The 24,182-nt window shown below is 63.0% G+C and overlaps 2 protein-coding genes across 11 annotated transcripts in view; one reads left to right on the top strand and one right to left on the bottom strand.

The window, feature by feature from the left end:
• Positions 1–1,387: 1,387 nt before the first annotated feature.
• Positions 1,388–12,092, top strand: SREBF1 (sterol regulatory element binding transcription factor 1). 2 transcript variants are annotated; one of them, XM_079320439.1, is made up of 19 exons: positions 1,388–1,853; positions 5,061–5,450; positions 5,594–5,763; positions 5,833–5,973; positions 6,051–6,269; positions 6,356–6,470; positions 6,551–6,762; positions 7,184–7,388; positions 7,928–8,112; positions 8,196–8,457; positions 8,554–8,720; positions 8,804–8,972; positions 9,103–9,211; positions 9,284–9,393; positions 9,485–9,617; positions 9,788–9,950; positions 10,188–10,373; positions 10,450–10,561; positions 11,089–12,092. In XM_079320439.1, exons 1-19 carry the CDS (start codon positions 1,748–1,750, stop codon positions 11,310–11,312), a joined length of 3,378 nt encoding a protein of 1,125 aa, XP_079176565.1. In that variant the 5' UTR covers positions 1,388–1,747; the 3' UTR covers positions 11,313–12,092. The 2 variants fall into 2 exon arrangements, with proteins under 2 accessions (XP_079176565.1, XP_079176566.1); XM_079320440.1 differs by lacking the exon at positions 1,388–1,853 and adding an exon at positions 4,020–4,198.
• A 335-nt stretch (positions 12,093–12,427) lies between these two features.
• The window catches only part of RAI1 (retinoic acid induced 1), a 73,879-nt gene continuing 62,124 nt past the window's right edge, over positions 12,428–24,182 (bottom strand). For all 9 annotated transcript variants that reach the window (XM_079320433.1, XM_079320437.1, XM_079320436.1 and 6 more), the window contains 4 exons: positions 16,049–21,656; positions 14,791–14,884; positions 14,454–14,503; positions 12,428–14,080 (listed from right to left, as the gene is read on the bottom strand). In XM_079320433.1, the coding sequence (XP_079176559.1) occupies positions 14,066–14,080; positions 14,454–14,503; positions 14,791–14,884; positions 16,049–21,640 (5,751 nt within the window). In that variant the 5' untranslated portion in view covers positions 21,641–21,656 and the 3' untranslated portion in view covers positions 12,428–14,065. The remainder of the gene's footprint in view (positions 14,081–14,453; positions 14,504–14,790; positions 14,885–16,048; positions 21,657–24,182) is intronic.

The following is a 24,182-nucleotide window of genomic DNA, read 5'->3' as shown; positions in this document are numbered from 1 at the left end:
CAGCCCTGGAAACCTGCCCTCTCCTCCCCAGTACATGGACTGCACCGAGGAAAGGGAAACACCACCACCACCACCGAGCCTGGCTTCTCCCCAGTGACCCAAATGAAAACGGGGGGAAGCACACGGCTCCCTGTCCCGTGGCAGGTCATGGATCTCTGGCTCATGTGGTCACTGTTCCCTCGGTGGTGTTTGCTCTGAGTGTGGGATGTCCGTGTGGCTGATGCTGCCCCATGATGCTGCCCCAGCTGCTGGCACACAGCTGAGCCAGGATTCCCTGGGCTCATCCCCAGCTCGGCCACTGGTCAATGTCCCCAGATTGAGGAGGCTGGAATGGGGTGAGGGTGCAGAGGGGATGAGCAGGACTGTGCACCCCCAGCTCTGTGTGGTGCCCAGTGAGCCCTGGGGTGCTCTGTGCCACACAGGCGGTCCCTGTATTGCAGAGGGGTGCCTGCTGTGCCACCATGAGGGAGCCAGTTGGGCCAAAGGGAAGCTTCTAAACTGCAACCAGATTTACTGAATTCCCAGGTAGCCTCAGATTGTGCTTGGTGGCACAGGTGAGAGCACACTTCCAGAGAGCTGATGTTGCAGTGCATTTTCTTGTCCTAAATGAATCCCAGCAGCAGGACAGACCACGGAGCTCTGCCGGGCACATGGGATGGCATTTTCCTGGCACTGAGACCTACCACGCTTGGGCAGCAGCCACAGCACTGATCCCAAAGGCACAAGCATTTTTCCTGGATCCCACAACTGATGGCCCCCAGGAGGGTGCATGAGCTCAGCTGAGTCTCACAGGGCTGCATTGATGTGTCCCTAACCACGGAGGTGACAACTTCTCCCACCCTGGGCCATGCCACAGGGACCAGTGCTCTGAACCCTGGCGCTGGGACAGGGAAGGCCCAGGGCCCTTGAGAGGGCTGGTTCAGTGGCCCAGCCTCACCCTGGCACGTGGCCTCCAAGAGGTGCAGAGGCTCCTGCAGCCACGGCCACCACTTGCCCAAGCCGACCCTTCCACCTGCTCCCTGCATGCCCCGTCTGGGACTGGGGGGGCTCTATGCCCAGCCCACGTGTTTGGAATCCAGCCCAGGTGTTTAGAGCCCAGCCCAGGGATTTGGTGCCTGTCCTTAGGGTTTGGTGCCTGTCCTCAACTGTCCCTAGAAGCGAATGACCAGGCTTCAGTGACAGCGCCAGGGATCGATGACTTTCCAGGACTCAGTGTCTGATCCCAGGGCTCGGTGCCCATCCCCTGGGGTCAGTGACATCTCACGAGGCCGGTGACATCCCCAGGGGTTGATGCCCATCCCCTGGGGCCGGTGCCATCCCCAGGGGTCGGTGCCATCCCCAGGGGTCGGTGCCATCCCCAGAGGACGCTGTCCTGTTCAGGGGTTGCAGCCTGCGCTTCTCCCTGCTCAGCCCCCTGCCCGGTGCCGGGGGTCCCTGTGCGCTGTCGCGGGGTCCCCGCTCGGTGCCGCCGGGCGTCCCGGGGCTGCGGGGCGGCGCGGCGAGGCGGAGCGGGGCGGGACGCGGCGGCGGACCCGCCCCATCCATTCCCCCCGCCCTTCCCGCCGGTGGCAGCTCCGGGCACGGTTCTCGGGAGCAACTTGGCGGCTCGTCCCCGTGGTGCCTGTGCCCGGGCCAGCGCGGCCATGGCGGGCGGGCGGCCCCGCCACCCCTAGAGCCGCCCGAGCTGCCGAAGCTGCCGGAGCCACCGAGAACTACGGGAGCCACCGGAGCCACCGGAGCCGCCGGGATGAGCGCTCTCGCATTCGACGACTCGGCCCTGGAGGGGCTGGCACCGTCCCTCGGCCTCTCCGGGGCCAACGACATCGACACGGCCCTGCTCAGCGACATCGACGGTGCGTCCCGGCGGGGACGGGACGGGGCATGGCCGGGGCTCGGGGCACGGCCGGGACCGGGCTGGGGGTGTAACCGGGGCTCGCTGCGCGGCGGGGCGCTGGGCTTGGTGCAGCCCTGGGGCTGGTACATAACCGAGACCAGGTCCGGGCTGGGGGAGAAGCGGGCTCGGTGCACGGCCGTGGGCTGGGCACGGTGCGGTACCGGCTCTTGGAGCGTGGTCGGTACATGGCTGGGGGCATGACCGGGGCTTGGGGCACAGCCGGGAGCGGTCTGGGGCTGTAACCAGCCTTGTTGCAATATCAGGACCGGGCTGGAGGCATAACCGGGTCTCGGTGCGTGGCCGGTACCGGGCTGGGTGTGTAACCGGGGCTCGGTGAATGGTCGGGCGCACTCGGTGCATGGCCGTGGCCGGGGGGTCCGGGCTCGGTGCACGGTCAGGAAACTCGGTACGGAGATTTGGCCGGGGCAGCGGGATCGGTGCACAACGGGACTCGGTGCATGGCCGGCGGGCCGGGCTCGGTGCCGGGCCCGGCGTGGGGAGGGGGGGACACCGAGCTGCTGGAGCGCGGGGTCGGTGCAGAACCACGCTGGCTCCGTTACCGGGGCCGCTCCATAGCGGGGGGCTCAGGTGGGGGAACACAGGACACCGGGACCACCGGGCTGGAGGTGCCGCTACCGGGACAGCCCCGACGTTCCCCCCCCGTTCCCGGTCACAGCATCGTGTCGCCGGTAGCCCCGCCTCTCTATGACGTCACCGGCGGGGTTACTCTCGGTCGTTCCCTCCAGGACTCCTGGGTTCTCCCAACGCATCCAGCCCGCGTGTGCTCAGAGAGACGGGGCCGCTCTGCTCCAGCCCCGGGACTGGCACCCGCCTCCCCCCCGGTGTGGGGTCCCTGAGATGGGAATGCTCCAAAGGGACCCATTCCCGGAGCGAACCCACTTCCCAAAGGGACACCTTCCTCAAGGGGACCCACTCCCCACCACCACACCACCACGTGTGCAGAGTTCAGTGTTTCCAAGGCTTTAGCAAAAAATTGCGGATCCCAAAAAATTGAGGATCTCAAAAAATTTGGGATCCTAGCTCTCGGGAAGCCCCGCACCCGCCGTGCCACGTGCTCCACCAGCTCAGTGGATCCGCGCCACCCGGCACAGCCGGTGGAACACGCGGTGAGGCGGGCACGGCACTTGAACCTTCCAGGACCTGCCTCTCTGTGTGGTCCATGGTGGTCTCTCCTGCGAGATCTGGGGTGGAGATGGCATCCCAGGACTGCAGGTTCATTGCAGTGGCAGTCAGGGTGGATCAAAGCAGATCCAGGTGCCACCTGCTTTTCTTGGCGAGGTTTTGGCGTGGGCAGGGAAGCAGGAGCTGTGCCAGGGCTGAGTGGTGCCGTATAGGATGAGGTTTTCCCACTGTGGGGTTTTGCCATGCTCCTTTGTATTACAGCCAGCTGGGCCACCTTGTACCCCACAGTTGCACAAAGTGGGTTTGTCACCGGTCCCCAGTTGGCCGCGGCTTGTCCCTCATCCTTGTACCAACCCTAGGGTGATGTGGGATGTGTGCCCAGGAATGTGGGTGCCCTGAGCCTGCTGGGACCCGCCAGGACCCACAGACAAGTGGGTCTGCCCCACAGGTTCCCACGGTGGGGGTGGAGGTGGCACTGGTGGGTGCCCATGTCCTGCTGATGGCCTGGGTGGCAGTGGGTGCCACAGGAGAGAAACACCTGGAAGGTTCCAGGAGGGTGGGACAGCCGTGCCCAGTGTCCACCTCCAAGCAGGGGGGGACAGGAGGGAGCACCCCCTCTCTGCAACCCTTGACTTTGCTCTGCACCACGAGGGAGTCTTGAGGCGGGGGGAGTGGAAGGGGCAGGCTGGGGGCCCCCCAGAAGGACACCTACCTGCACAGGGCAGGATGCCGGGGGCTGGGTGGGTTTTTTTGGGATGTAACAGTGCTGTGTTCACCCTCCTATCGTTGTGGGGTTACTCTTGGGCAATGAGGGGGCTCACAGCGGGCTGGGAGGGGGGCAAAGGGGTTAACGGAGTGTGGCCCCGAGTAACCGCGGGTGGCTGGCGGCGGGTGCCCGAGAGTAACCCGGTGCCGGGCTCACCTTGGGCGCCGGGGGCTGTCCGGGGGCGGCAGGCGGCGATTGGCGGAGTCGCATCACCCCATCGCCGGCCGCGCTCCAGCCTGGCGCGGGCAGCGCGGGGAGGGCGCCGGGGAGGAGGCGAGAACATGGCTTTAAAATATCCCGGGGCTTCTTCGCTGCCGGCCACGGGGCTGAGCGGGGGCTGCAGCCTCCTCCAGGGGAGCCCCCCACTCCCACCGGCATGGAGTGCGCCTTTGAAGGTACCCCCTCCTCGCCAGCCTCCTCCTCCTCCTCGTCTGCCGGGTCATCGCCGGAGTGCTGCCCCCCGTGCGGAGGGCGGTGTCCGGGGGCTGTGTGGCTCGGTGGGGACATCCCGGGGGTGGGTGCTTTAGAGGGGTGCCCTGGGGGTGTGTGTGTGCAGATGAGGGGTACCGGAGTGTGGGGTATCTTGGGATCTGTGAGCCCCCGGCGGGCTGTGCCAGGGGATAGCGGGATGGGAGCATCCCTGTGTGATGGGAGCATCCCAGGACACCTCAGTGGAGGCGTCGCAGAGACCCCGATGTGTCTGTGGGGACACCCCAGGTCCCGTTGAGTGGACAGAGTCCCGCTCAGGCTGTTTTAGCCCTGTGCTTGCCCAGCTGCCCTCCTGGGGGCTGCTGTGATCAAGCGCACCTGGCACTGGGGTCTGGCACATCCCGGGGGTGCCACCCCCCTGTCCCAGTCTGAGCACCCCCTCCCCTTGGTACAGGGGCTGGTTTGGGGATTGTCGGAGTTCCCAGTACGAAATAAATCAATGAATGAGCTGGCACAAGCGCCCCTCAATATCGGAGACACACTGAGATGTGCCCTGCCACTCCCAGACCAGGCTGAATAACACTGACTGCTGTTGGCCAAGCCCCGTTTTGAGCGTCGTGCCTCAGTTTCCCCAACGTCAGGATGGGTGGGAGGCTGAGTGGAACAGGGCACAGCAGGTTCACGGGCTCTCAGAGAGTTTTTCCCCCGGATTATGGGGATCTGCCCCCTAAATGCTACACTGTGGGCAGGGCAACACGGGGCCAGCCCAGGCGCACTTTGGGAGGTGTGGCACAGCAGCTGACGGCACGGGGGGTGTGTTTTTTACAGACATGCTGCAGCTGATCAACACGCCGGACAGTGACTTCTCGGGGTTGTTCGACTCACCATTCAGTGCCCCGGACAGCGCCGTGCCCCCGGGGCTCCCCTCCACGCCGGGCACCCTCAACACCTTCCTGGCTCCCAGCAAGCCTCCCCCCGCCGCCCCCACCGGCAGCACCTACGGGGGGCCCCCCGGGATGGCCGCCTTCACCCCGCCGCCCCCGGCCCCGCTCCTGCCAGCCCCAGCCCTGGGAGTCAAGGAGGAGCCACCCGTGGTGCCCAGCAGCCAGCCCCAGCCCCAGCCCGGCGTCATGCTGGCCCCCAGCTTCGTCCCTGCGTCCCCCAGCCCCTTCAGTCCCCAGCCCTTGGTGGGCTACCAGAACCAGCACAGCTTCTCTGGTGAGCATTTGGAGGTGTAGGGGGGATTTGAGCTCCAGGGTGAAGGTCTGGCTGGAGGGGGGATGTGTCCCTGCAGGATGGGGTTGTGTGGGGTGAGCTGATGCCAGGGGCTCTCTTAACGCTGTCCTCTGCTCCATGCCCAGCTGTGCAGCCTGGGAGCACGGGGCAGACCCTGCCCAGCCCTTTGCCTGCCCCACAACCCAGCCAGCCCGTGACACTGCCTGGCCCCGTGCAGAGTGTGGCACCCCAGCAGCTCCTGGCTCCTGCCACCCCCGCCGCCCAGTCCGTGTCACCACAGATCCAACCGGTGCCGGTAAGCCCAGGGCCAGGGCTGGGGGTCCTGATGACCCCCACAGTCCCACTGACCCCCACTGCCCCTCAGGTTCTCCTGCAGCCCCATTTCATCAAGGCTGACTCCCTGCTGCTGACGGCCGTCAAGACAGACGCCAGCAGCGCCAAGACTTCCACCATCGCCTCCCTGGCCACCAGTGCCAGCGGCTCGGCCACCCCGCTCCAGGTGCCGGTAGGTGCCACCACGGGGAGCTGCGAGGTGGGGAGAGGCTTCTGCACCGTCACTGACCCCACCCTGCCCCCCTGCAGGCGCTGGTGAGCGGAGGGACCATCCTGGCCACGGTGCCGCTGGTGGTGGACGCAGAGAAGCTGCCCATCAACCGGCTGGCGCCCAGCGGGAAGCCGGCGCTGGTGCAGAGCCGCGGCGAGAAGCGCACGGCCCACAACGCCATCGAGAAGCGCTACCGCTCCTCCATCAACGACAAGATCGTGGAGCTCAAGGACCTGGTGGTGGGCACCGAGGCCAAGGTGGGAGCAGGGGGCCGTGGGGCAGGGCTGGGCAATGGGGAGGATTTTTCCAGAATTTGGGCTGAACCGTCCATGCCCGCTGGCAGCTCAACAAGTCAGCGATCCTGAGGAAGGCTATAGAGTACATCCGCTTCCTGCAGCAGAGCAACCAGAAGCTGAAGCAGGAGAACCTCGCCCTGAAGATGGCCATGCAGAAGAACCGTGAGTGGAAGGGCAGCTCTTGGGGTGGGGGGCCCAACTCTGTGCCCCCAGCAGCCATCAGCTTACTCTGCCTCCTGCAGAGCCTGCAAAGGACCTGGTGACCCACTGCAGCCGGGGGGCCAAGGCAGAGACCCCCATGGAGGTGGTGAAGGCAGAGGTGATGGAGATGCTGACACCACCGCCCTCCGACGTGGGATCACCATCCCACAGCAGCCCACTCTCGCTCAGTGGTGGCAGCAGCAACAGCAGCAGCGACTCGGAGCCTGAGAGCCCCCTCTGTGCCCCTGGCAAGGTGAGGGAGGGCTGGGAGGCATCTCCCTGCCCTGAGAGGGGCCAGGGATCTGCTGCTTCATGTAGGAGGTGCCAAGGGCAAAGTGTACCAGCTGGGGAAAGAGTTGAGAGTCCTGGTCTTCTTCTCTGAGACTACTCTTAACAGGATTTGGGGATGGGTGTGGAGACAGTTTTGTTCTACCCTAAAATGTGCTCTGTGTCCCCTCCATGCCCCTGTATTCCAGCCTGTGCCTCATCACCATGCCCTGTACTCCATGCCCTATATCCCATACTCATCCCCCATCACCACGCCCTATTTTTCATGCCATGTACCCCATGCTCTGGATGCTGTGCCCTATATCCCATGCCCTATATCCCATGCCTGTGCCCACCACCCCACGTCATGCCCGTGTCCCAGGCTCACAGCAGCTCTGCCCATGCAGGTGAAGCAGGAGCATCCGCCGCCCTCGCCCAGCAGCCAGGGAATGCTGGACCGCTCCCGCATGGCTCTCTGCACCTTCGTCTTCCTCTGCCTTTCCTTCAACCCCCTGGCCTCCCTCCTGCGGGGTTCTGGCTCCCCAGCCCCTCTGGGGAGCCAGGATACCACTGGTACTGGCAGGAGCATCATGGCTGAGTCTGGCACTTTGGGTAAGCTCTGGGGTGGGGGACATTGGGATGGAGATTGTTGGGATGGGTGTGGGATGGAGGCTTTCAAGGTGAGCACAGGCTAGAGACTGTTGAAGTGAAGACCCTCAAGGTGCAGGATGTTGGGGTGGGTGTATGGTAGGAACTCCCTGGCTTGAGGCTGTTGGGGTTGCCTTGAGGCAAAGACTGTTGGGATGGGGGGTGTCAGAGTGATGACCATCACAGTGGAGGTGACCATGGTAGACATGGGGTGAAGGCCATCAGGAGGGGGGTCTTGGGGTAGGTCTGAGGTAGGAGACAGTTATGGTGGACATGGGACAGACCATTGTGTGGATGCTGCTGGGATGGGCACAGGGTGAAGGCCACCAGAATGGACATCCTGGGGTGTGTGTGAAGCAGAGACCATTGGGGTGGAATCTGTTGGGGTGGACAGGATTGGGTGGAGGCTCTTTGGTGGACATGGGGTGAAGGCCACTGGATGGAGGCCCTGGAGAGGCACAGGGCAGCATTGCTGGTGCACTGCTGACCCCATCCCTGCACAGAGGACCCATGGGGGTGGACGCAGTGGCTGTGGCCCACACTGGCCTTCTGGGCACTGAACGTGGCGCTGGTGCTGGGCGCGGTGGTGCGACTCTTCGTCTGCGGGGAGCCCGTCACTCGCCCCCACTCCGAGCCCTCCATCCTCTTCTGGCGGCACCGCCGGCAGGCCGACCTCGACCTCGACAGGGTAAGTCCCACCATGCACAACGTCCCCTGCCCTTATCCCTGTCCCCTTACCCTCCCCACACTGACCCGTGTCTCCGGGCGCAGGGAGACTTCGCGCAGGGAGCGCAGCACCTGCGGACGGCGCTGGGGGCGCTGGGGCGGCCGCTGCCCGCGTCCCACGGGGACCTGGCCTGCAGCCTGCTCTGGACGCTGCTGCGCCACCTGCTCCAGCGCCTCTGGGTGGGTCGCTGGCTGGCTGCCCGTGCCGGGGGGCTGCGCCCGGACCCCCCGCCCCCCGCCCACGTCCGCCAGAGCGCCCGCGACGCTGCCATGGCTTATCACCGCCTGCACCAGCTCCACCTCGCCGGTACGGCCCCGCACCGTGCGGGCTGGGGGACAGGACCCCTGTGCCCTGCATGTCCACACAAACCCGTGCCTGAGCCTGCTGTCCCCATTCCTATAGGGAAGCAGGCTGGGGGACATCTTCTGGCCATCAACCTGGCGCTGAGCGCTGTCAACCTGGCTGAGTGCGCCGGTGACGCCATCTCCGTGGCAGCGCTGGCTGAGATCTACGTGGCTGCTGCCCTGCGGATCAAGGCCAGCCTGCACCGCTGCTTCCACTTCCTGGCGGTGAGTGTGGGGCACTGGGGTGTCCCCTGCGTCCCCTGGGGCTGGGGTCTCATGTCCTTCCTGACCCCCTGCTCTCCCCGCAGCGCCCTTTCCTCTGCAGCGCCCGGCGTGTGGCCCTGTCCCATGGTGGGGCTGTGCCCCCTGCCATGCAGTGGCTCTGTCACCCCTTGGGACATCGCTTCTTTGTTGATGGGGACTGGGCGGTCAAGGGTGTCCCCAGGGAAACCATCTACAGCTCCGCTGGCAACCCAGGTGACCTCAAGCTCCCAAACCCCTCACCCTCTATTCTGGGGTATGCTGTATCTGCTGACCCCAAGCCCACAAACCCCTCACCCCTTGTTTTGGGTGTTCTGTACCTGCTGACCCCATCTCTGTGCCCCAGTGGACCCGCTGGCACAGGTGACCCAGCTCTTCCGTGAGCACCTCCTGGAGAAGGCGCTGTGCTGCGTGGCCATGCCTGAGCCCGGCCGTCCCGCTGCCCAGGGAGAGGGGTGAGTACTGGGGTGGGCACCTTCTCCCTGTGCCTGGCGTGGGGCCAGCCCCCTCACAGCCCCCTTCCACAGGCGGTTCTCCGATGCCCTGGAGTACCTCCAGCTGCTCAATGGCTGCTCAGATGTCAGTGGCACACCTGGCCCCGTGCCCTCCATCACCTCCGGTTTGGCAGCTGTCACAGGTGAGGCTGGTGTGTCTCTCATTGGGTTCACTTCATGTGGGGGGCCATGGGAGTGAAAACACCCTGCTCCTGTGTCCCTCCCACCCTGCAGGCACCGACCCCGTGTCCAAGTGGTGGGCATCCTTCATTGGCATCGTTATCCACTGGCTGCAGGGGGATGAGGAGGGGGCTGAGCGCCTCTACCCACTGGTGGAGACCATGCCCCGGGCACTGCAGAGCTCTGAGTGAGTGCTGGGGCCATCAGGGACAGGGGTGGCACCTCATTGCATGTTCTCCCTCCCTTGGAGTGGCATGGCCTCTGTTAACACACTTGGAGCACCTAGTGTGTTTTGAGGAAGGGCACAGCCATGCACAGTGATGGCTCTGCAGTGACCATGTCCCCTCCACCTTGCAGGAAGCCCCTTCCACGTGCTGCCCTTCACTCTTTCCGAGCTGTCCGTGCCTTGCTGAGCAAACAGGATGGGAGCCAGGCCACCCTGAGCCACTGTGAGAAGGCCAGCAGCTGCCTGCGGGAGAGCCTGGAGCTGGGCAGCCCCCCCAAGGGCACCATCGACAAGGTGAGCTGGGCTGGGGAGGGATGAGGTGGCCGTGAGCCCCCCCAGCCCCGGCGGGAGGTGCCCCCGACCCTCGCGGGGGTGCATTGTAGTTGCATTGCATGTGTCAGACTGGGAGTGCAATGCCCCTGCCATGCAGCCCGGCGGGGGTCCCGCGCAGCAGCGCCTGCCCGCAGCGACCTCCTGGCGCCCCGTCCGTCTGTCCCACCCCTGCTCACCCCGACGCCCTTGTCCCTGCAGGCGGTGCAGCTCCTGCTCTGCGACCTGCTCCTGGTCACCCGCACCAACCTGTGGCAGCAGCAGATGGGGGCCAGCCAGCAGCGCAGCTGCCTCTACCAGGCGTCCGCCCTGGAGCTCCGCGGCTTCCAGCAGGACCTGAGCAGCCTGCGGCGCCTGGCGCAGACCCTGCGCCCCGCCATGCGCCGGGTGAGCCCCGCTCCTGGCACCTGCTGCGTGCCCCGGTGCCTGCACCTGCCTGTGCTCACTGTGCCCCCCAATCCAGGTGTTCCTGCACGAAGCCACCGCCAGGCTGATGGCCCGCGCCAGCCCCACGCGCACCCACCAGCTGCTGGACCGCAGCCTGAGGAGGAGAGGGGTGCAGGGCAGCAAAACAGGTGGGCATGGGGTGGGAGATGGGGTGGGACACCTCAATCCTCACCTGCAGCACCCCAGCAGCCTTGGGTGGTGGGATTTGTGGTGGGACAGGGGTGGGACACATCGCTCTGCACCCACAGTGCCCCAGCACATTGGGTGGTGGGACATGGAGTGGGATACCTTTGTCACCACCTTGGAGGATGGGAATGGGGTGGGGCACTCTGCTCCACACTACAAGTCTTGGGTGTGGGACACAGTGGGAAAGCTCATTCTGCACCCAAAGTACACCACCAGCCTTGGATGATGGGATATGGGGTGATATATAGGGTGGGACACCCCTTTCCCACCTGGAGCACTCCAGCATCACAGATGGTGGGTCATTGGATGGGATACCCCACCTGCAGCACCCCAAGAGCTGGGACACTTGATCTCCCAGCCCCTCCATTGCTGCTGGCACCAGCTCCAGGCTGGGTGAATAACCCCCCAAGATTTATTCAATGGCTTCCACGGGCGCCCTCGGTGCTGAGCTTGGCTCTGTCCCCTGCAGCTGGCGAGCCCGAAAGCCACCCCACCGCACGGGAACACGCCGAGGCGCTGCTGCTGGCCTGCTGCTACCTCCCCCCCAGCTTCCTGGCGGGCCCGGGCCAGCGCGTGGGGATGCTGGCCGAGGCTGCCCGCACGCTGGACAAGCTGGGCGACCGCCGGACGCTGCACGACTGCCAGCAGATGATCATCAAGCTGGGCAGCGGCACCACCGTCACGTCGGGATAGGTGGGGAAGGGGCCACCAGCCCCCTGCCGCCCCCCGTGGGTGCGGGATGTGGGGCGTGCCTCAGTTTCCCCGCAGCAGGGTGATGTTAGGGAGCGGTTTTGGAGGTGAAGGGGGTGTGGGGAAGGGTCGGGTGGTGCCTGAGGTGCGTGCGGGGTGGAGGTCGCAGCCGCATTTGGGGTACCCTGGGTGGGCTCCCCCTCCCCAGCCCCCGGCCGTGCCCGTGTCCTCAGCCCGCGTGGGGCGTGGGGACCTCTAGTGACACTGTCGCAGTATTGCAGGGCACCGGCACGTGCGGCAGCGACCCCCGGTGCCACCCTGACCCCCCCCCAGTGCCACCTGCATCCCCCCGGTGTCACCTGTACCCCTCATTGCCCACGCTGTGGCCCCTCCTGGGGTCTCTTCCGGCCCCCCGTGGGTCCCACTGCTGCAGGACCCATTGGATTTGGGGTTTGCTTTTTGGGGTGGGCTCACATGGCAGCAGGGAAGTGCCCCCTCCCCAAGCATGGGGGACTTCCACCTTATCCCCTCCTCCCCAGCACTGATCCCCTCCCCCCATTCAGAGCTGCCACTACCCCGGAGCACGGCCAGGCTTTGGGAGAAGGGATGGCAGGGTGGCACGGGGCTCCTGGGGGGCTGAGGGGGGCCCCTGTGTCCTTGCTTCACCCTCTCTTGTACATAGACTCCCTCTCCTCGCCTTCCCCCCACTCCCCTTTTCCCTTTTTAAATGGTATTTTCATAGTTGGAGAGTTTTGTACAGACAATTAAAGCTGATTATTTATACTGGTGTGTGCTGGATTGGAGGGGAACTGACACCAAAACTTGGGGGCAAGGGGCCCCCCACAGCTGTGGATGCCTTGTCCCCTCAGGGCTGCATGGGAGGGGGGGACAAGGGTGGCAGGGATGGGGACTCTGGGTGCTGAGGGACCCCAATATCCCCCAACACCCCCTCTTTTACCCCATGATGTCCCAGGGGCTGCTGTCCCCCTGTCCCCATACCCCATCCCCTCCAGTGAGACCCTTGGGGACAAAGGACCAGCCAGGGGCTGTCACAGGCCGGGGGGGACCCCAGCAGCCCCCCAAGGATAAAGAGAGGCCACGAGCAGGGCGCCACGTACTTCCAAAACAATCGTTGTATCTTTATTGACGCTCTGAATGCAATGACCTGTTTTTTTACTCTTAAGGAAAATAAACATCTTTTAGAAACAGCTTGTTACACACAATCTTCAGTGTGAAGCAATATACTAATAAGAACACTAGTCTTAACATTTACAGTCTTCATATATATTATATATATGTATATGTATACATATATATACACTATATAATGAGGCAATATATAATACACACGGTTTACCATTTTACAGTCATATGTACAAGATGTCACTAAAAATAGCCAGATTTCAGGCAACACTGCCAAGGACACAGGGATTTTTTTTTATTTCTTTAAATTAATTATTTTTTTATTATTATTTCCTCCCTTTTAAATTTTTTTTGTCACCTCCTCTTTTTGTTTTTCACTCCTGTGTCCAAGGCAGCTGCTGAAACAACAGACATTTGTGTGGCCAGCAAACCTTGGGGTGGGTGGGATGGAGGGGACACAAGAGGTGGTGGGGACATGGGGTGCTGGCTCTGCAGGGGACGTGGATGGGACCAGCATTGTGCCCCCCCTTTGCAGGATGCTGCAGAGGTGGAGGGCAGCCAGTGACTGTTTTTAGGATGAGATTTGGGGTTGGTTTACCCTGGGCTGGTTGCTACCTGTGTCAGGGTGTGGGTGACACAGATGGGCTGTGGAGCCTGGGGACAAGGACAGGGGTCACCAAAGTGTTGGGCAGTCCCCCAGCTCTACTGAGGTGGCCAGGAAGCAAAAGCCAAGAGAACTGAGCAAACCCAGGGCAGTAAAGAGTGAGCCAGGCCCGTGTGGAGGGGAAGAAGCAAATGCCTCCTCCTCCTCCAGCACACAGAGCTGTGGGGTTCAGCACAAGCACAGGGAGCAAAGCCCCCACAAGAGGAGCCACAGAAGGGGTGCTGGTGAGGCCAAGCACAGGCAGGAGGGAGGGTTTGGGGGATCCTGGGCAGCAGGACCAGGTGTCCCCAGCCCAGCAGTGCCAGCGCCGCATGGATGGGAGGTGGTGGGTGCAATGAGTCAGGGTTTGGGGTTTGGGAGCAGGGCTGGGGCAGCCCAGTGGGTGCACACCAGCCTGGCCAAGCGCCCTTAGCCCCCCGAGACCCTGGAGTGGATGGGGACAAATAGGAGATGGACGAACAAAACGGAAAAAGCAGAGTGGTGTTTCAAACAGCAGGCCGTTGTTTGCCTTTTTTTTTTTTTTTTTTTTCTAATTTTTCTCCTTTTTTTTTGGTATTTTTTTGTTCTTTTTTTATCCTCTTCTTCGCTGAACTATATACAGACACCATGAGGTTTGCTGAAGGCAACATCTCAGATCAGATCAGTGTGATATTGAGAGCCGGGACCCACGGAGGATCCGGCGGCCCCACAGTAAGACAACATCGCCGGGACCCCCCCCTTGTACACGGACACCCCCCGCCCCCCTGTGCAGCCATCGCGGGTGGGGCATCCCGATCCGTCCCCCGCGTATCCAGACCGGGTTTTACCGGGACCCGGCGGGAGGGAAAGCCCGGCGCTGGCTCCGCCCGCCCGGAGCGGGCTCGGGGGTCCCCGGCCCGGCCCCGCTCTGCTCCAGCCGCTGCCTCCTCTGCCGGTCCCTCGCTGGCGGCGGGGCGGGTGCCCGCGGGCGCTACACCGGCTGCCTCTGCGGGGAGAACGGAGGTGTCAGCCCGGGGATCCCCCGGAGGCCAAGGGTGGCCCTGAGTAGTCCTCATCAACCCACCCCCCCTCCCCCCGCCAATAACCCGGGCATCCACCCGGGACGCAGCGCTTTGAGAAGGGGCTCAACCATCATTCACCACCTCGTTTGTGCTCGGGGAAGGGGATAAGACCCCTGAGACCCGGCTGGGGTGTCCCAGACCCATCAGCACCCAGTTGCTGGCCCACCCAATACCCCCAGGAGTGTGATGCCCACCCAGAGCTGAGCATCCAGGATGGGTGTCCCCAGGAATTTGGGGCTGTAAGGCAGACAGGGAGCTGCAGAGCACTGGGGGGTGCACAGAGGGCTCTGGGCTTACCTTATGTTTGGGACATCTCAGAGAGAAGCTCTCCTCAGTTAATAAGCAACCTGCAAGGAGAGGACGAGGATGTGTCAGGGGACACCCTGCAAAGCGAGTGGGGAGAATGCAGTGTCCCCCTAGTCCATGGCCACCCAGCAGCCATAGTGTTTGTGTGAAGGGCTCAGCTGAGGCCAGACAAGCCTGTGACACCTGCAAATGCTGGCAGCATGTGGGCATCACCATCCTGGCAAGCCAGCGAGCCACGAGGCCACCCCTGATCCTGGAGCAATGGGCCCCACATTCAGCTGGGCAGGAGAGTGCCCAGGACCCGTGCCCACCCCGCGGGCGGGCTCACCTGTGTCGATGGCACACGCGTAGTGGTAGGTGTGGGGACACCCCTTCTGGCAGCAGCCCACGGTGGCTCCCGCTTGCTGGCAGCTCGAGCACTTCTGTACACGCACACGGGAATGCAGAGCAGGCAAGGAGAGATGTGGAGAGACAGAGAGACCCTGTCAAAGCCCAGCAAAGAAGAGAACCACGACGGCCCCAGCAGTGAGGGCAACGTGGATGCCCCTGATCCTCTCCTTGCCTCTCCCAGACAACATCCTTCCTCCCCTGCCAGCGCACTGTGAAACACACCATGCCTGTCACTCAGCTGTCTGCAGCCATGCACGAGGTTTCTACCTGCCATGCCACTGCCCTGGATGACACTGAGCCCACAGCCATACTCCTTGGGGCAGGAGGTGAAGGGATGTGACCTGGGTTGTGCCCAGCCTGCCCTGTCCCCAGCGGGTGCTGCAGGGATGGGAGGACCTGGCTCTGTGGTGAAGGCAGCAGCCTCCACATAGCCATGAAATGAGCACACACGCTTGGGAATACAGCCAGCCCCCAAACCTGGCACTGGGGGACCTGGAAACCCCCAGCACAGCCTCTGACAGAAGGCTGTCCCCTTCCTCTCCCCAGCACTAAAAAACCATGTCACAGAATCCCAGAATGGTGTGGAAGAGACCTGAAAATAACTCATCTCATTCCAGCCTACTCCCACAGGCAGGAATACTTTCCACTAGACTAGGTTGCTTCAAGCCCCATCTAGCCTTGAACACTTCCAGGAATGGGCCAGCCACAACTTCTCATCCCCTTCAGCAACCTCTCTATTTTGCTCACACGTGTCCTTGCTCCAAACACTGTGGGAGAGGAGCAGGGCAGGGTCACCCCCTCTGTCCAGCTCCCCTTTCTCTGCTGCCCACCACGGTGGCATCAGGCTGTGTTGTTGTGCCCATTTTCATCTCCCCACATGCGGCATCTGTCCTGGTCTGAGCCACCCCTTGCAACACAGGGGATGTGACAATCCCATGGGGGCCCAGTCACCTTCCTAAAACATAACACCACAGGTTATTTCTGTGCCTAAATGGGAGAGTTCAGATGCTATCAGAGACGCAGCAGCACAGATCTCGCAGGGACCCAGCGGGGCTCATGGCGCTGAGCACCTCACCCCGCTCTCCCAGGGCAGAACTATTCATTTCCATCCCGACCGGAGGCGCAGACACGGGAATGAGGTTGGCTGAAGGAGGCCAGCCGATGATGCCGCCTCGGGCGTGCGGCCGAGCTCTTACCAGGTCGGCAGCCGCCTTGACAGCCTCCTGCAGCCCATAGAGCTTCCCCGCCACCAGGAAAACCCCAGCGGTCCATACGGCACAGGCCTCGTGCAGCCAGTGCTCCTGCGTGTCGCCCGCCGGCTCCTGCGGCGGGGACTCGGCCTTGTGACATTCGTGCCGCCGGGGCTTTTCGGCCGCCTCCTCGCCCTCTGTCCTCTCGTCACAGCAGTAGCAGCTCTGCAGCCGACGGAACATGCCCCGCGGGCTGGAGCGCAGCGCGCTCTGCTTGGCCGCCTCGGCGGCCGCCTCGGGCCGCGCCGCCTTCCCGCAGCCGCCCTCAGCCCCGCGGGCCGCCCGCTCGGGAGCGGCGGAGTCCTCGCCCGGCCCCTCCGCCCGCGCCTTCTCCTTCAGCCGCGATTTCTTCTTGGGCAAGCAGTCCTCGGGGTAGTAGGGCCCGCAGAGGTCCCCCAGGTCCTTGTAGTTGGCGGGGTTGCGGCAGAGGCAGCAGACCAGGCACGCGGCGCTCAGCGCCTTCGACACCACCGGCCCAATGTGCATGGTGGAGGAGGCGGGCAGGGCCGCCCGCGGCCGCGGCGCCGGCCCGGCCGGTCCCCGCTGCAGCCGCGCCTCGTCGCCGGGTGTGTTGACGACGGTGCAGGTGGTGCTGAACTCTCCGCGCCGCTCCACGCGGACGTAGGGGGCGAAGGGCGGGGCGCGGCTGTCCGCCCGCAGCCGCTTGCAGGAGATGTACTTGAGGCGGATCTCGGGCTCGGCGGGGTGCAGCAGCGGGGCCTGCTGGGGCTGCCGCCGCCGCTTCCCGCGGCTCTTGCACCGCGCCGGCACCGCCTTGGCCTTGCCGTGGCCCAGCCGCTTCCGCTGCCGCTTGGAGTAGCCGTTGTAGTTGGAGTGGTTGGCCCGCGCCTTCGGCCCCCGCGCCGGCCCGGCGGCGGAGCGTCCCTCAGCGGCGCCATCGCTGCTCCCCGCCTCCTTCTCCTCAGTCTTTGGTTTCTTCTCCCGAGGCGCCTCCTCCGCACCACCCGGGCCGGCTACTCGCTCCCGGGGTAGTGGTGGTGGCAGTGCAGGGCTTAGGGGTGCCTTGGCCATGCCCAGCGCTGCTGCTTTGCCCTTGCGGTTCCTCTTCTTGGGCAGGAGCCCCAGGTTCTTGGCCACCATGTTTGGGCTGGACTGGGTCCCTGGCGTTGACCCACAAGCCTCCCCCTGGCAGCCCTCATGGGGCAGCTTCTTCCCACCACCCGGCTTCCCCTTCGGTGCTCGGCCATTGGGGTTCCGGCACAGTGGTTCGGCCACCGGCAGCGTGGGCACCTTCTGTGCTGCGGCCAGCTTGGGCAGCCGCACATCGCCCACGGCCACAGCCACGCCACCGTGCTTCACCACCCGCTCCGCCCCAGCCGGGCTCAGGGAGGAGCCATAGGCGGCTACTGTGGCTGCCACCGCTGTGGCTGCTGGTTGCAGGGTGAACTTCTTCAGGTTGGGTGAGGTGATCTTCTGGACGATGGCCTCCAGCTTGAGGCCGCGGCCCTTGCGGGGAGGCAGCACTTTGGTCTTGGTGGCCTCCTGGAAGGCTGCCCGGGAGGTGATCTTGATGCAGACATCAGGGGCCTCCTTTGGCAGGGGGGGCTTCGGGATGGCTTCGCCAGAGTTCTTGGGGGGCAGCTTGGATCTCACCTTCTTGGCCACCGGCATCTTCTTGAAGAGGCTGGGGGGACCCTCTGGCTTCTCCTCCTTCACACCACCGCTGTTGCTCCGCAGGACCAGGTTCCTCTTCTTGGTGGGGATGGGGGAGATGAAGGTGGACTTTCTCTTCAGTGAGTGCAGTGGCCGCTCCGACATCTTGCCCCCCACGCCTGGCCCTGCTTTGGGCAGCTTCATCCGGGCACCCACCTTGCCCTCCTTGTGGGGGCTGCCCGGCGCTGGCAGCTTGAAGGCAGGTGGCAGGTGGTTATTGGATATGAGCTTTTTGGGCGCCTTGCAGTTCTTCAGCCGGACATCAGCTGCGCGCTTGCCCCTCTGCCGCTTGGTGTAGAACACCTCCTGTGTCTTTGTCCGGGAACGCAGGATCATCGACCGCTGGTCCCTCTCCCCGGATTCCACCGCATCCCCCTCCAGCGCTGTCGGCCCTGCCACCTCCTCCGCCGCCACCAAGCTGGGCACCAGGAGGGTGGCATCGCTGGCGTTTTGGACCACCCTGGGGGCTGGCCGGCTGTTACGCTTCCTGGTTTTGAAAGCAACCCGCTGCTTCACGCCACAGCCGGGCTTCTTCCCCAGCTTCTCCTGGTGCGCGGGGGCCTTCAGTCCCTCCAGCAGGGCAGGGGCGCGGGGCTCAGCCAGGGCGGTGAAGGAGCGGGTGCACATGCGTGCTGGCAGACCTTCTGCTGGAAACCGGGGTGTTTGGCTCTGGGCACTCTTGCTCGGTACCTCCGTCTGTCCGTCTGGCCCCAGGCAGGCGCCGGCCACGCTGCTGGCTGCTGGCAGCTCATCGAATGGACTCAGCACGGTGCTGCTGGGGCCATCCCCCTCCGGCAGCCGGCAGTGGACCCTCTTGTTGCGGAGGCTCTTGCCCCGTGAGACAGGCTCCATCTTCCCCAGTACATTTTCGGGTGTCAGTTGCTGCTTCACCGTGACCGAGGAGGCGGATTCAGCATCGGCTGCCTCCAGGTGAGATGTCTCCCCTCCGCCATTCTCCTCCTCAGGCTGGATGTGGGGCAGGGAGGATTTGAACCAGCTCTTCACCTTGGTCTCTGTTCCCACAGCAGGGCCCAGCAGGATGACAGACTGGCCAGAGAGGCGTGGGGTAGGAGCTGAGCTCTCCTTCTCCACTGTGCTGACAGTCTCCTCAGCAGACACAGGCACCTCGCTGGAGGACAGCACAGCTGGCATCTCCGGGGGCTTGGGTGGTGAGGCATCGTACGTCACTGACTTCTGCTCCGAGCCAGCCAGCTCACAGAGTGAGGAATACTCCTCTGCCTCCAAGTCTGACTCCTTCAGATCTGGCGAGGAGATGATGGGGATCTCACTAAAGTCCCCAGCTGAGCAGCAGTGCCGGGTGTCCTGCAGCCACCTCTCGCTGTCTGCCTTTGTTGTTTCATCATAGGTCAGTGTCTCCTCCTCCTCCTCCATCACCTGCTGGCCAAAGTCCTGGACCGGCTCACTCTTGGCTGGCTCCTCTCCATCGCACAGCTCCAAGCCACAGGCGTTTTTTTTCTCCTTGCAGGAGCTCACCAATTTGCTGGGGAACAAGCCCTTGGGGAGGTCGGTGGCCTGGAGATCCTTCCACCGCAGGCAGGCCTCACCCAGGCTCTCCTCCGGCCACTCAAAATGCTCCATGGCATTCTCAGACGCCACCGAGTTGGCAGTGGTGTTAGAGTAGCAGCTGTAGCCGGTGGCTCCCGCGCTTGACGTCGCTGCCGGGATGCTGGGCTTGGAGTTGAAGGCCAGTGGAGCAGTGTCCTTGAGCACATCCTTGCTTTCAGTGGCTGCAAACTCCACCTGGGGACCCTCGTACACCTCCTCGCTAAAGTCCTTCCCTGTGCTGGCCCCTGAAGCTTTGTCCAGCTTGAGGGGCTCGGTGAGCGTGCTGGAGTCACCCTGGCTGGGCCAGGCACCCTTCACCATGGAGTCCAGGCTGGGCCGGTGGTTCTCCAGCTGGAAGGGGGATTTGGTGGTCTCCTTGCCCAGCATGGGCAAGTTGGCCCAGGCTTTGTCTGCCTTCTCGTTGATGGCATCCTGCAGGACGATGATCTCAGAAGCCAGCTCCTCTTGGGACAGAGCACTGAGGAGCAGTCGGGGGCAGTCCCGTTCATTGCTCACATACTTGGTGAAGGTCTCCAGGGGCAGGGTGGCGTGGATACTCTGGAAAGAGTCATCTGATTTGGTGGACATGTCGTCTGGGGAGGTCACAGAGCAGGTGGACACTGACTCAGGCTTTGCCTTGGAGTTGCTGTTGACGCGGGCAGGGCTGCGGTTCTGGTTGCAGTACAGGAAACTCCTCTCCAGCTGGTCCTCTGACCCACTGAGATAGTCAGTGTCCTGTGTCTCAGCGTGGACAGACTGGGGGGTGCTCAGCGGGTCAGACAGGGGGGTCCCCACCTGCTCTGCAGAGTAGGTGCTGCTCTCAGGACTGCAGTGCTGCCCCTTGAGCTGCTCGGGGGTCCTCGCTGGGGTCTTGATGCCCTTTTTCTGGGGCACAGCTGCCTTGGAGAGCAGCAGCTGCTGGACAGTGTTGGAGATGTTCTCCACCTGGGAGGTGAGGGCTGTCAGGCTCTGCAAGCTCAGGTCTGACAGCAGGTTTTCAGGCAGCTTCTCCTTCTGCAAGTTTTTGCAGTTCCCGGATTGAGTGTCGGGGCTCGTCCCGTCAGTGGGAGAAGGGTTCAGCAGCGGCATGAAATGGCTGTGGTCAGCAATGCCCGCCGGGAAGGCACCGGCACTCAGTGGCTGCTGGCTGTATTGGAAGTTCTCAAGGTTGGGCATCAGAGGGGAGGGAGTGGAGCTGTAGGACGGGGACCTGCCGACGGAGCGAGCCGGCGAGTGGCTGGCGCTGGGGCTGAAGGTCTGGTAGTACTGCTCCGGTGTCCGGACGGGCGGCGCGTCGCCCTGGCAGTAGGTCTGGCCCGGCTGGTTGTAATGTTGGTACTTGGCCAGGTTTTGGTAGTGAAGGGTCTCTGAGGTGTGATGCCGCCCCTGCATGGGCTGTGGGGGCTGCGGGGGCTGCGGTGGCTGTGGGGGCTGCGGCGGTGGCGGCTGCGGGGGCTGCGGCGGCGGCTGCGGGGGCTGCTCGTAGCCAATGCGGTTGGGCTGGTAGCCGTGCAGGTTGGGCACGCGGGGGCCAGGGGCCAGGCTGGCAGCGCTGCCCAGGGGCCGCTCCAGCGGCGGCTGCCCCGAGGGCGCCGTGCAGCTCTTGTAGGAGTGTGCCGGCTGGCTGCCCCCCGGCACTGAGGAGTAGGTGGAGGAGGCAGGGAAGGACTGGGAGTGCTGCCCGAAGTGAGGGCTCTGTGAGAAGGGCATGGGTGAGGAGACATCGTTGGGCAGTTTCTGCCTCTGCAGTTTAGGGTAGGGGAGTGTGGGTGGCTGCTGCTGCTGCTGCTGCTGTTGCTGCTGCTGCTGCTGCTGCTGTGGCTGCTGCTGGAAGTGAGTCCGGAAGGGCAGTGAGGTGGCTGCCGGCTCATGGTACGGCCGCCCACCCGCCAGCGCCACTGTCTTCTTCATCAGGTTGTCCTCATACTTGGCCACACCGCCGGGCAGTGCCTGTGGCTGGCCACCCCAGGCCTGCAGGCTCTCATCCCCGGAATACCGGGCCGGATAAGGGCTGTTCTCCTGCACGGTGTAATTGGAAAAGGCCGGCCTGCCCTGCAGCTGCTGCCCTGCTAATTGCTTGTTTCCCCGGTGGTATTTCTCCACGGCGCTGTTCTCATAGCCTGCGTACGGCAGCTGCTGCTGACTGTAGTACTCCTTCGCCACCAGCCTCTGCCGCTCGCAGTTCGGCCCTGCCTGACTTTGATGCCTGTAATTCTCCAGGCGTGATGTATCTTGTGAAGTCGGCTGGTAGCTCTGCTGGTTGCCATGGAAACCACACCTTTCTCGAAAGGACTGCATGGCGCGGGCTCGTTATCTGCGAAGAGAGAGAGGCGAGAATTCAAATGAAACGTCGCCACCGCGGTGGGCCGGGGACCGAGAGGAGCCAGTGTCACCTGCACCATGGGGACAACACTGCCTCGTCTCACCTCAGCTGCTGGGCATTGCCCCACTGGGCATTGTCTCACAGCCACCCCGGAACACAGCACGTGATGCTGCATCACCTCGCGCTGCCCTGCATTGTCTGCCATCACCCCATGGTGCACTGAATCGCCTGCATGGCCTTGCATTGCTCTCCAACACCTCACCTCGTGTTTCAGCTCCCTGCATCATGTTGTCTTGCATCACCCTGAATTGCATCGCCTTGATTTGCCCCGCATTTTATTGCCTCACACTGCCTACCCTTGCTTCATGTTGCCTTACATTTCATCACCCTGATTTGCATCTCCCTGTATCACATTGCTTTGCTTTATCCTGCATCGCATCACTTTCCATTTCAACTCCCTGCATTGTCTTGCATTGCATCTCCCTGAACTGCATTGCCCTGCATCGCCTCCTCCTGTCTCACCTCACATCACCCTGCACCATATTACCTTGTATTTCATCTCCCTGCATCGAGCTGCCCTGCATTGCATCGGCTTGCATTGTCCTGCATCTCATTGCCCTGCATGGCATCCCATTGCCCTGCATCCCATTGCCTGCATTCCATCCCTGTGCACTGCAGTGCCCTGGATGGCAGCAGCTGGCTCTGTGTCACCTCGCATCGCTCTGCCTCGTGCCTTGTCACCCTGCATCACATTGCCTGGCGCTGCATCCCCACCTTGCAGCGTCCTGCATCCTCCTCTATCCCATCTCCCTGCATTGCAGCACGATGCCCATGGGCAGGGGGGTGCTGGGGTCTGGCTGCCTCCTCCCCACCTGCAGTGGGCTCAGCCACCCTCCTGCCCCTGCTGCTGAAGCTGCCCATCTCTGCTGCCCACCCCCCCTGCCTCGTCACCTCCCGCAGTGACCCCCGGCACGATGTCGGGGTCCCTCTGCTTTGTGTGTCACACATCCACCGCCCCTCACATCCGCCAATCACTCCCGCCCTTCTCACACGCCTCCCCAGGGACGCCGGGATCTTGCGAGCGCCTCTGCACACCCCTCTTATCGCCATTCTTTTTAATTATTGGGCTAATTACTGGAAGCAGCAGCGCGGAGGGCCAGAACCGCAGGCTCTGCTGCAAAAAAAGTCATTTCAACTTGCTGTCTCTGCCCATCTCTGCCGGCTGCTGCCTCCCGCAGCCCCCCCGGCCCCAGCGATCCCCCTGCCCCGGCGCGATGCCATCTGGAAGCTGTCTGCTCCTGCCAGCAGCCGTCATTACTGAGAGCCTCGCCACCGTCGTCATTAAAGCTCCCCATTTCCTCACCCCGCTTGCTCGGGGAGCAGGGACACACCTGGGTCACTGGTTTGATCTCTTGAGGCAGGCAAGTGGCTTGTGGGGGCTAATGAAGGGCTTGGTGGCGGGGGGATGCATCCTGCCTGTCTCCAGTACCAGTGGGTTGAAGGTACTGGGGTGGACACAAGGATGAGATAGAGATTTGTTAGTCTGGGTTAGGGCAGCCCCCAGGGTCTGTAGCTGTCCATGGACATCCCCAGTGCTGCTCCTTTGGCAGTGACACAGTGGTGACACCAGTGCTGTCCCTTCAGTCTCCATCAAGGCAATGAGTATAACAAGAGGAGGGGATGTGGTCCTGGCAGTGTCTGTGCCCATCCCAGATCCTGGCACACTTCCCTGAGGGACATAGATTCATGTATGTCCCCACATGTCCCTCCATCACCCTCATGCCACTGCTACAACATGCCAAACACCACATGGTTCCTTTGCTGGCAGTTCTGCCACAGCCACATAAACCACACTGCTGGTTTGATGGGTCCCAGCTCAGCCTTTTTCCTTGCAGCACCCACCAGTAACACCTCAGCACCTTTCTGGGGTCTATACACACACACACGGGGCTTTATTTAGTTCTATTTCCATGAACACCAGCTGCTCAGGCATGCACTCATCACACAGTGTCCTCGGACACACTGGAGCCAGGCTCAGTGCCACCCACACCAGCCCAGCACCCTATCCCTCTCTGTTCCCCATTCCCTTTTGGGATGTTTTCCACTGCCACATATTGCAGATGCTTCTTGAAGGCTCTGAAGGCAACTGGATGTAGCTAAAGACTAAATTCCACAGAAAAGATGGGTCAAAAAAAGTCTGGAAAGCTGGCACAAAAGCCCCTACCACAGCATGGTGTCCTATGCCAGCCCTGTGCCAGTGCTGCTGGAACAAAGGCAGGAAAATCAAAGCCAGGCTTTGGGGCAGCCCTGGGCTGTGGTGAGAGAATTAATGGGAGCAAAGGGTCCTTCATGCTGTGTGGGAGTGGGTTTGAAAAATGAAATTGGCTTGAAAAGCCCCTGGGCTGAAGCTTTAGGGGAAGCTTTTCTCCCCTTTCTCCTTTATTATTAATTATCATCATTAATTAATTATTGTTATTAATTAATTATTGTTAATTTTCCAAACATCTGGGACAATGT

The sequence above is a fragment of the Erithacus rubecula genome, assembly GCF_903797595.1.
Source record: "Erithacus rubecula genome assembly, chromosome: 17".
Taxonomy (NCBI): Eukaryota; Metazoa; Chordata; class Aves; order Passeriformes; family Muscicapidae; genus Erithacus; species Erithacus rubecula.
The sequence above is the reverse complement of the archived record's forward strand: the minus strand, read 5'-3'. Positions and strand labels throughout refer to the sequence as shown.